The following is a 12,230-nucleotide window of genomic DNA, read 5'->3' as shown; positions in this document are numbered from 1 at the left end:
TATATATATATATATATATATGTATTTATTAGATTCTTGCGTTGATGAGGGGAAAATGTATAACGAGCATGAAGTAACTTTCTCATATCTTGCATTTTCTATTTTTCTTAATAACAAATTGATTTCAATATAGAGAAGCACACAACGAATATTTGATGATAATTAATGCATTAAATTTTCGATTTGAAAACACGACAATGAGAACATGTTAGATACAATGTGAGCCAATATATCCACAATATACTAAAATATAAATCAAACAAGGTTACAAGTATTATATATGCAATTAAATGTTAATTAAATTGGTGTCCAAATTCATTTTTTTCTCTAATTTTGGTTAGTTTTCTTCTTCTTCTAGTATAATTTAGTATAATCTGTGAAGGTAAAAACAACTTGAATAATTATGAGAAACTATTATTCAATAATAATATCAACTTCTCTATGAAAATGAAATAGCAATTTAAAAATTTGAAGAATACATACATTGTCAAATTTTTTACCGTCATTTCTTGCCCGTCGTTCGTAAGCCCACATAGTTGTATCATATGCATATGCTTTTGTTTTCTTCCTTGATTTTCGAGGGCCTTCAATCTAAATCCATAATAATTCAAAAAAACATATGGAGTACATAAAATTAAAATTATATATAAATTATATAGATAAAGAATCAAAAGCAATAAATACATTTTTTTTTTCCATCATACAAGAACTAAAATCAACAAGTCACACGTAATAGATTCCTAACAATAAATTTGAAATTTAATTACAATTTTGATCACTTTATTATTATTATTATTATTATTATTATTATTATTATTATTATTATTATTATTATTATTATTATTATTATTATTATTATTATTATTATTATTATTATTATTATTATTTACGGAATTGGTTCTCTATTTTAAACTTCGACAGTTTTGGTCTCTCGTTCAGAATTTTCAACTAAAAATGACGATTTGACATATTTTAAATGACGTGACATACACTTATATGATATAGAACCATCTAGATACATTAATTATTCATATGTCATTAATTAACTTAAAAATAAAAAAAAAAATAACGAAGTTAAAAGCTTAATTTTTACGGCGTTTTATTTCAATTTTATTGGTGTTAATCACTCTATATTATCGTATCATATGTCACATTGTTTAAAACATCTCACATCATCATTTTTTAATTAAGAAACCAGAGAGAGAAACCAAAACTATCAACTTTTAAAATAGAGTAACCAATTTAGTGAATCAATAAAAATATGAGGACTAAAACTACAATTAAACTTAAATTTTATAAGAACTAAAATAAAATAATATGGATAGAAAAAAGAGAAAATAAAAAAAAGGATATATATATTTGTGGTAAATATTAAATGAAAATCAAAACCTTAAATTTGCAAATAGAGGATTAGATTTAGATGCAATTATATATACTAGGGTTTGATGGAAATATTGAAATCTTAGTAATGAAGAAGCTATACACGTACGTATATGATGGTATCTTCATTAGCCTTTTTGTAAGCTACGGGCATAGCTACAATAACTCCATCAGCATTTGTTGGCATTAATGAATGTTGCTGAAGCTGAAAAATAACATATATATAAACAAGCAAATAGATTAATTAGATTTTGTTATCACAAAAAAAAAAAAAATTAATTAGATTTTGAAAGCAAAACATAAGGAATAGGAGTTGCCAAAGAAAAAAAAAAACTGAATTGTAAGTTCAGCATATATATGTGCATTATGAGTATACCTTTTATGACTAACTATAATTAAAAACACTTAACTTGGATAAAAGAGAAACGTGTTCCATATATATCAAGTTTAGGGGATTAATAGATCCTTTCATGTTGAAACAAACATGAGGAATAATGTGTGATACCTTGACCTTGAAATATAATGTGGAGAGAGTTTTGGAATTTGAAAAAATGGAGAAAGATTGGTTAAAGGTGATTATAAAAAACATGAGAGAAAAAAACTTGAGAAGATAATTTCCCAAGTTTAGTGGGGCTTAAGGTGAAGTCCTAGAGTTGGTTTTCTTGTAAATCACTATCTATCACATAGAAATACTTGTAATGAGTTGAAATATTTTTTATATTTGTAATAATTTAATTTTACTTATTATATAAAAAATTGTTAAATGTCTCGTACTGCATAGTAAAATATATGACTTAAACTAGTTATAAATAAATAACAGTTTTTACCTCATATATGAAATAATTTTTAAATTGAGTTGAATATGTCTAAATCTAAATTTTAAGATAAAGTATTATAATTTATTTTAGATAAATTGCTATTGATTTTTCTATACAAGTTTTGTCGGTGAACAAAATTTATGGTTACACATAATTTCTTTAGTCTTTTTTTACCACACAAAAGAATATTAATACATCGAAATATTCGTACATCACACTCTCACTTTAATAGTAAAATATTAATACATCACACTATTATTTAGGTAATATCACTAACTTACTAATATTACGAGTAGTTTTACCTTTGCAAGGAAACTCTGTCATTTCTAACGAGTGTGCGTTGGAACTCTCACAATTATAAAGTATATGAAAATTGAGTGACATAAACCCTCGTTCCACAAGCTAGCTTTTGTAGGGGAGTTAAGTTCAAACTCAAATCCTAAGTTAATATCTAAACCTAACTTAGATCCATTACATCCATCAACAAATGTCTAGATCTTCAAAGTACATATGTTATTGATGTCTTGTTGTAGAGATTAAGAGATGTGTTGTGAGTCATAAATTAGATACTAATATACGACACAATATAATCAATAGTTTTTACTGTGTAAACTAACTCCCGAGTCTAAATTATAAAAATATTGATAATATTATCATCCTTAATTGAATTCAACTCTAACATAATTACAATTTCTCAATATCTTGAATGGAGTATGCAGTTAAATACTAATTAGATAAAAATGATATAAGCGCTATATCTTTAATTTTAACCCTCCAATTCTTCAAAATTGGAGTTCAACCTAAAAAATTATGTTTCAAATCAAAATTAGACTATAAAATCGAATAAAAAATACACAAATACACTTTATTAATTTGTAAAAGTGAAATGAATTTAATCATTATGTGTTTATAAGTAAATATTAATGGTCAATTAATTTATTAAAAAAAATATAAAATATTAGTAGTAAAGATGGATTGATGTTTTTCAAATCAAATCACTGAGTTAATCGTTGAACGACTAAAACTAGATTGAGTCTATATATCATTTTGATTAATGATAAAAAAGAAAAAAAATGATGCAAAGTGGACTTGGATCCTCTATAGTAACTACATATTGCAACCATTGTAAAAATTGTTAGATCTAGATTGATAAAATTTCTCTCTCCAGATTTTTCTCACAGATGTTGTACGTACAACCTAAGATATCCATGTACCAAGTTTGCCCCTAAGCAATTTTTTTTATAAATAAATAATTATAATAAGTCAAATAAATTAAACTCCAATTAGGCTAAGTTACTGATTCGTGTTCTTCGATCGATGATGAAGAGGGAAGCTTCTTTTGGTTGGCAATGAAATCATCTTGAGTAACATCTGTTAAGGGCAATGCATGTGAACTCGAACCAACTGAATCCATTTCTACAACGGTTTGTAACAAGCTTAAGAACAAAATATTTCAAAATTAATATAGATGATAAATTGAGATATTAAGTAGCCAAAGCTCCATTCATATGTATATATATATGGGAACCATTTTCCCTGTGCTTTAAGTTTTTTTTTTCATTACTTATTATATATTTCTTTTATTATATTTCTATACTTTTTCAACTAACAAATATTTTTTTTTACTTCAAATAATAAGTAATAGTAATTTATTATATTCACAAATTTTCATATATCCTAGTGATATTACTCTAACTTATTCAAAAGCAATTAATGATATAAACTTTTTAATTTTCCATATATGAAATATCAAAAACACTTTATTATTATTCAAATCAATAGGAGAACATTCTTTTTTAATTATTTTTATTATTACTATTATTGTATGTCTTTGACCGATATTATCTATTATCTATTATATTATATAAAAGATGATTTATGCAATTACTCACATACCACTTGTCAGAACCTAAATAATTTAACAATTAATGATTTGGTTTTTTTTTTAATTTAAAAATATATTCATAAAATTTAATTCATTAAATTAACATGAATCTCTTGTTACAAAATATAAAATAGTTTTCATAAAAATAGATATTTAATATATATACATGTATTTACATATGAAAATCTCTCCTGTAAAATCTATTATATAAAAGATGGTTCTGTGCAATTAATCACATGCAACGTGTCAAACCCAAAATCATATAACAATGAATGATTCAGTTACTTTTTATTATAAAAATATAAATTACTCAAAATTAACTCATTAAGTTGATATGGATCCCCCTTTACAATATATTAAATATTTTAATAAAACTAAATATTTAATGAATATTTATATACAATTTTAAAATTAAATATATAATATAATAATAGAATTTTAAAAAAATATTAGGAAAAGATAATTTTTAAGGAATGGACTAATGGTTATTTTAAAATTATTTCGTTAAAATTTGAATTTTATCTTTTAAAATTATAAAGTCAAATTTTTATCGGTGAGCTGATAAAGATAATAATATTTATAATTAAAATAATAGCTTTTGAAATAAAAACGGATTACACAAAAACAAAACATGTCAAAAAGTTAAATATTGAATATTCAATTACAAAATTTGAAATTTAAAGAGTTAGATTAACAAATTTTATATGAATTTAAAACATTTATATTTAATTCAAAAATAGTTGTTTTGAATTTTTTGAAAATAAATATAGTTATTTTGAACTTTTTCTAATAAATAAATATATTTCAAATTTGTATATGTCCGGATTTAATAGAATTTGTTTTACTTTTGATAAATTTAATCTTTATTTTATGATAAAGAAAAAATATAACTTAATTCTGAATTTTATTCAATCTATATTATACCTATTAACTAAATACTTTTTTTTTATTAAATATAATAAACTTTGGAAAAAAACATATAATTAAAAGTTATTTGTTTCTTCGAATGAAACGGGTGAACTTTTTTTTTCCTTCTAGATTGATGTATATATCTACTTAGTTAACTTAGAGGGAGTTAGGGTGTCTTCCACTCTCCTCAAATTATATTTTAAGAAAAGAAAAACATTAATTTAGTTAATTAATTAATGATCAAATTACTTTTTTTAAAAAAGAAAAAATTAATTTAATTAATTAATTAATAATAAATATTTGTCATATGATTGATTTTGTATTATAAATTATAGTTTATATATTTTGTTTTTCTTTAAACTTTTATATAAAATATATTTAAGAAATATCGTAATAATAAAATAGAATTATTAAAAGAAAAAAAAAACAAGTGAAAAAAGTATAATAAGAGAGAGAACGTGTAAATGGAAGAGATTGTAAAGTTAAACAAAATGACATCAATATAAAGTAAAGTGTTAGTGTTGAAAATTGTGAAAAATTAAAATAAAAAATAATTTTAACTTTGGAAAGTGTGAATTTATTTTAAACAAATAATTTTTTTTTCTTTTCAAAGACTAATGACCTGTATAAATCTCGAAAAATAGAACATTCAACGACATCTTAACTCTAATAATAATTTACAACATTTAAAAAATAAGAAAATAAAATTAGAGAAATTATACCAAAACACAATAATAGAATATGATAAAAAAAAAAATACAATAGAATAAAAAGGCATATAATTATTTCATTAAAAATCTTATCATAAAACTTAATATAATAAATCACGATAAATAGAAAATCGATGCATTACAAACAACAATTTTAACTCAAAGGGAACCACATCGCCGAATGTTCGAAACCAAATCTAAATAAATTTGGAAGTAAAAACTTCATCTTAAAATATTACATTTAGGGATAGGAATAAGTCATGATATGTCAGGTTTTAAAAGGCTTGAGTCTGATCTACGATAAATTTTTTAGGTCTACGGCTTATCATAAGCATTCTTTTCAGTCTGATCTGGCCTTTTTAAAAGTCTGATCTGGCCTGAAAGCCTATTTAAAAGCTTTATTTATATTAAAATATTTAAATGTTCTACTCATACCACATGATGTTCTGCACATACCAATATCAATGTACATATCTATATATATTAAATAAAAAATAATTTTTTTAACAAAATAATTTAAAAAAAATCTGAAACAAACATCCTTTAAACGCTAAAACATAATTTTTAGTTTCAAAGAATAGATTTTTTTCTGAAACAAACGCACCAATTATTACCTCTCAAACAAATATGGAACGATTACTCAATGATTGACTACTTGAATGACTACCGAATATGGAATGACTACTGAGTAATTGTCTAATTGATAGAATTTAAAATAGGAAATAATATTATTAATATAATAATAAAAAATAATATTAATAAATAATAAAATATATATATGTCGGCATGTCATGTCTAATAGACTTTTTTATAAGTCTGAGTCTGACATATTTAAATAAATAAGTTTTAAAAATAACTTGAGTCTAGCCTTTTTATTAAATAGGTCAGGTCACACTAGACCATAAGTAGGTCATGTCATAAACCCATAACCAACGATCTAGCCTATTCTCATCCCTAATTACATTATATAAAATGAAAAAGAGTAACCCATTTATAAGAAGAAAAAAACATCAATTCACACTATTATGAAAATCAACCATTCTTATTTAATATTCTAAAATTTACCAAAATAAAATTTGTGACAAATATCAATTAAGTTTTAACAAAACATAAATAAATCAATTTAGTCTAAATTATATATATATATATATATATATATATATATATATATATATATATATATATATACACTAAAAATATAATACACATTCTCTTTTAATTGATTTATTAAATATAAATATTTGTCTTATATTTGATTTGTATTATTAATTATAAGTAATATATTATAAATTTATTCACACTTTTATCGAGAATACATACAAATGATACACTAATATTAAAATATATATTCACCTGATTAATGACAAATATATATCTCATGTATAGTTTAAACAATAAATTATAATTAATATATTATAAATTTTATCTCACTTCTATCTACAACACATTCAAGATAACAAAACACTATTAAAATATTTGTCTCATGCATTAAATTTTATTATAAATTGTAATTAATATATTACAATTCTTCTCACACTTTTATCTTAAATACATTAAAGATATATATTTTTTATTGAGAAAAGGAAATGGAAAAACCCAAAAGGAATAAGTAAGACAAGGTGCAATTAAAGAGAAATAGAGTGAATGGAAGAGAGAGAGAGAGTGTCTAGATGAAAGTGAGATTGTGAAGTAAATAAAATGACAAAAATATCCATAAGAGGTAACATCCTTGAAATACGACTATCTATAAATTTTAAATTTTTTTTTAATAAGAGGTTTGATTTTCGGGATGCGACCATCTATAATCTTTTATTTTTATTTTATTTTTCAGTAGATGGTTCACGGAGATGCGGCCTTCTATTGAAAGAGAAAAAAAATCATCTCTCAAGTAGAATGGATATGTGACTTTCTGAAGGTCTAAAAAAGTAAGACATTTTGGTATATAAATTTCATTGTAGAATATATTTGTTGGTTTTTTTTATTTAAAAAAAAAAAGAGATATACTAATAAAAAAACCTAATTTAAATATATTATTCTACATTAATTTTTTTTATATTTAAATACATTATAAGAAAATAAAATTGAAATATGTTGTCATGTAAAAATATGTCTAATTATTTATTAAAAATATTAATATGAAATACGATTTTAAATAGGCTATTAAGTTGTACCAGACTTTCATAAAGATCAAGCTCATATATTAAAAAAGCCTATGACATACCACATACCAACTTAGGCTTTAATATTTTTGACAAATCTAACTTAAGCTTCGTAAAACGTAACTCGACTCGGCCTATTCTTGCCTATACCACGCACCACACCAACCTTATGTCTTTTAGATGTTTGATATTATAATTTGGGCACAAGTTGAAATGTGTCGTATTTGGTCTAAAATGTTCGATCAATCTAATTTTTTAATTAAAAATAGAATGAATAGACAAATTGGTTCATAGAATTGTAAATGTTGGTCAAATTAGTTACTGAAATTTATAAATTGACAAATATATTTTTAAAATTATAAAATATCAATTAAAATAGCCGCTCAATAAACTTTTGCCATTAAATATTTTAATATGACACTGTAATTGAATATGTGGTTTTATCAACGTTAATTTCACATCCACATCATCTTCTCGAAGATAAATTTGCTCATGAAACTTTGATGTCTCAAAGACAATTTTGTGAGTAATTTGTAATTATGTATGGACTAAATGTTGACAAATTAATTTATAAAAGATTTAAATTTCATTAAAAGATCAATTCATGTTGTTATTAATATAATTATATAATATATAATTATATATTATATAAATATGTCATATCATAATTTATAACCATACAAAAATTATTGAGAGACTATTTTGATTAATATTTTACAACTTTATAAATGTATTTTTTAATTTATAAAATTTAGAGATCAATTAAACTGTCGCTTATAATTTTATATTCACTCTTAAAAAACTTGATGTGGATTAGTGCGACTATGTAAGTACTTTATTTTAAAATTATTCTTAAGAGACTATTGTTAATCAAACTACATGGTAATTTTGAAGGCTCTAATATAAAAGTCACTTAGCATAAATTTAATCCAATTGCAAACTAATATTCGATCAACTAAGAGATAATAGTCATATAAGAAAGTGTCTTAAAAAAACAATATCAATTTTTGAGTTATTCTTGATGATAAATATATTAAATGTATGTTTTTTTACGTAGGAGATAATATATGAGTTCTAAATTCATAGATAATTGGTTATTTTATCTTAAATTTACAATACAGTGCATGAATCTTACTAACATTTTTGGTATATTATATATATATATACATTTCATGATTATCACTTAATGTGATTGTTTTTATATAATAAATTTATAAAATTATTTTTATCTATTTAAATTTATATTTATTTTTCCTAATTATTTATTTAGTCACATGATAGAAATAAATATTATATTCTTTATTTTATCTTTATTTTATTTTTAAAATATTTATTTATTAATGAAGAAAAATCATGTGATCTCTAACGAGTCCCATCATTCATGGCACGTGTTATTCTACTAGGTTCATAGAAAATATGATTAATTTTCTTTAAAAAAATACAAGTGAATTGTTTTTTTTTTTTTTTTTTTTTAATTGGGTTGTTTTTTTAAAAAATCCAATGAATTTTTTTTTTTTTTTTTTTTTTTTTAACTGAGTTGATTCTTTTTTGTTAATGACGCATTTTCTTATTCTATTTTTATTTTTGTATAATTTACCTTATTTTTGCACAAAACATAAAATTAGATAATAAAAATTATAATAATTTTAAAATAAATTTTGTTTATAAATATGTCAAATAATAATTATAGTAAAAGATATATTTGACATTTAATTTTATTATCTGATGATTCATTTTCTAACTATTTGATATAGTTTAGTGGAACCTAATCATGGCAAGCTTCACATTATATATATATATATTATTTATTTTTTTACTCAAGGATTTTATTTTTAATAAACCTGTATTTTTATTATTTATTGTAATATTATTGTAACTTTTAAATTACAATTCTTATTATTGTAATATTTTATTGGCTCAAATTTCACAAATTTCAAATATCAATCAGTGTAACTTAACTATTGAAAATTTTATTTCGAGTTTATAAAATCTAACAACTTTTTATTTATTTAAGCATTATAAATTTAGAATTAACTATCATAAACAATTTTATTAATAAATTCATTAATTTGTTTATTCTAATAAAACAGTGGGTATAGCTAGTTAGAATTATGATATTCAAAATTTGATTTTTACAAGTTCTGTATTTAATTTTGAAAATTATTTTTCAAGGGATTGTTTGGAAATGCAAAAGATTTTTTTTAGATTTATTTGTATTAAAAAAAATGATAATTGAAGAGTAGTTTTTATTTTGGTAAATAATAAAAATACAAGTTTAATAAAATTAAAATTCTTGAGTCAAAAAAATATAAAAATAAAAATAAAAATAAAATCCTTAAATAGTTCTATCTTGCAAGTACGGAAAGGAGTTTAATTTTTTTTATACAATATAAATGAATTTTTAATTCAAATTATTATAAAAAAAAAAAAATTAGAGATATTATAGCATATAGTATCAAAAACATATATGAAAATGATGTACATTCTTAAATTTTAGAAGTAATTCTATGATAAGTTATTCATTTTAATAATAAATATGGAATATATATTTTATTAATTTAGTTGTTAAATTAAAAGTTTTTATTAAATAGATTAAATCCACATATTTTTTTAAAATTTTAAAACTATTTGATATGTCATTAAATCATATTAAATTAATGAATAAGAAAATCTTAAAAAATATAAGTAAATATTAATAACTAAATTATATAACTATAAATTTCAAATTTATATACAATTTTGTGTCTTTATTATTAATATATTATGTTAATAATTAATGATTGAATTAATAAAATTATTTATTTCTAGTAAGTTATTAAGTGGAATAACAAAGTTAAATTATTTCAAATTCTTCACTGTGTATATATATAATGTTATATCTTGCACTAATTAATAGAATAACCATACATGAATTGTCAAATCATTCGTGACGATTATTTGTGATTCTCATTTTCTGATGAATTTTATCCCATTTAATAATTTCAATAAGTGCAATTTCCCTCCCTCGTCGTATTTTTACTTTTCCTTTTGTGAGTATATACCACTTGCATCCCCCTTGATATATTACAAATTTGGCATATGATCAATTCAAACATTTACTATAATTTATATTATTTTTTATTAATTCCAAATTCAACTCCCGAATATTAATTAAAAGGAAATAAAATCATTTCCTCATTTTTTCAATGTTATTTATATTGTTACTCTATCAACAACTTCTACCACCATTGAATCATTGTTTTCACTCTAATGGGGTCTTTCACCAAAATTGGTTTATTGTTTTTTTCTCTTTTAATTCAGATACATGGTAGTGATAGTTTTCACAAGGAGGCAAATATTGAAAATAGAGAGTGTGATTTATTTGATGGTAGCTGGGTTTATGATGATTCATATCCTCTTTATGAAATATCAAAATGTCACTTTTTGGAGAAACAATTTGAATGTCTTGGTCGTCCTGATAAGAACTATCTCAAGTATAGATGGCAGCCACATGGTTGCAATTTACCAAGGTACACACATTACTTTAATTAGCCATCTAATTTTCATTAGTTTTTCTAACACAAATACTATTTGATTATTTCTCAACTCCATATGTGATTTTTTTTTATCAATCAATTCTTTGCTTGAAAATTTTAAATTGCGGTAAAAATAAAATTTTACAATATCGAATGTTTCTAGATATATAAACAATGTGTGAAAATTTAATGTGGTTATATATAATCATTAACATTATATTTTTTATTATAATTTGAGGGCCATGCTTAACATTAAAATTTAATGTGGTTATATCAAGAAACAAAGTAAAAATAATTTGTGGTTATATATATCATGATATAATCATTAACATTATATTTTTGTGTTATACATATAATATATTATAACAATACTCTTTACAAAATCAAACTTAGTGGATGCTTTGAAATACTAATTTCAAATTGGTGCTCTGCTTTGCAGATTCAATGGTGAAGATTTCTTAAGAAGATTTAAAGGAAAGAGTCTCATGTTTGTGGGAGATTCCTTGAGTTTGAATCAATGGCAATCACTCACTTGCATGATACATTCATCTATGCCACATATTATGCATATATCTCACACGGATAAAGGTCTTTCCACCTTTACCTTCACGGTGAGATTTTTATTGTCTCTAACTTATTTAATTTTTTCTTCTATTTCTCTTTTACATATTTTTAGCATATTCTTCTTTATAAGTAAAATGATATTTGAAAAACTAATATATATATATATATATATATATATAATTTAAAATTTAAATCAAATATATATTAATTTTTTATATATTATCTTTATTTATATTTCATTTTAAAAATAGTATATATATTGATCACAATTTTAATTAACAATGTAATTT

General features: G+C 21.9%; 1 protein-coding gene across 1 annotated transcript in view; it reads left to right on the top strand.

The window, feature by feature from the left end:
• Positions 1-11,110: 11,110 nt before the first annotated feature.
• LOC101498345 (protein trichome birefringence-like 43) overlaps positions 11,111-12,230 on the top strand; it is a 3,385-nt gene continuing 2,265 nt past the window's right edge. The window contains exons 1-2 of the mRNA XM_004491324.3: positions 11,111-11,370; positions 11,816-11,987. Coding sequence (XP_004491381.1) covers positions 11,111-11,370; positions 11,816-11,987 — 432 coding nt within the window. The remainder of the gene's footprint in view (positions 11,371-11,815; positions 11,988-12,230) is intronic.

This window comes from Cicer arietinum, chromosome 2, assembly GCF_000331145.2.
Source record: "Cicer arietinum cultivar CDC Frontier isolate Library 1 chromosome 2, Cicar.CDCFrontier_v2.0, whole genome shotgun sequence".
In the NCBI taxonomy this organism is placed as follows: domain Eukaryota; kingdom Viridiplantae; phylum Streptophyta; class Magnoliopsida; order Fabales; family Fabaceae; genus Cicer; species Cicer arietinum.
The sequence above is the reverse complement of the archived record's forward strand: the minus strand, read 5'-3'. Positions and strand labels throughout refer to the sequence as shown.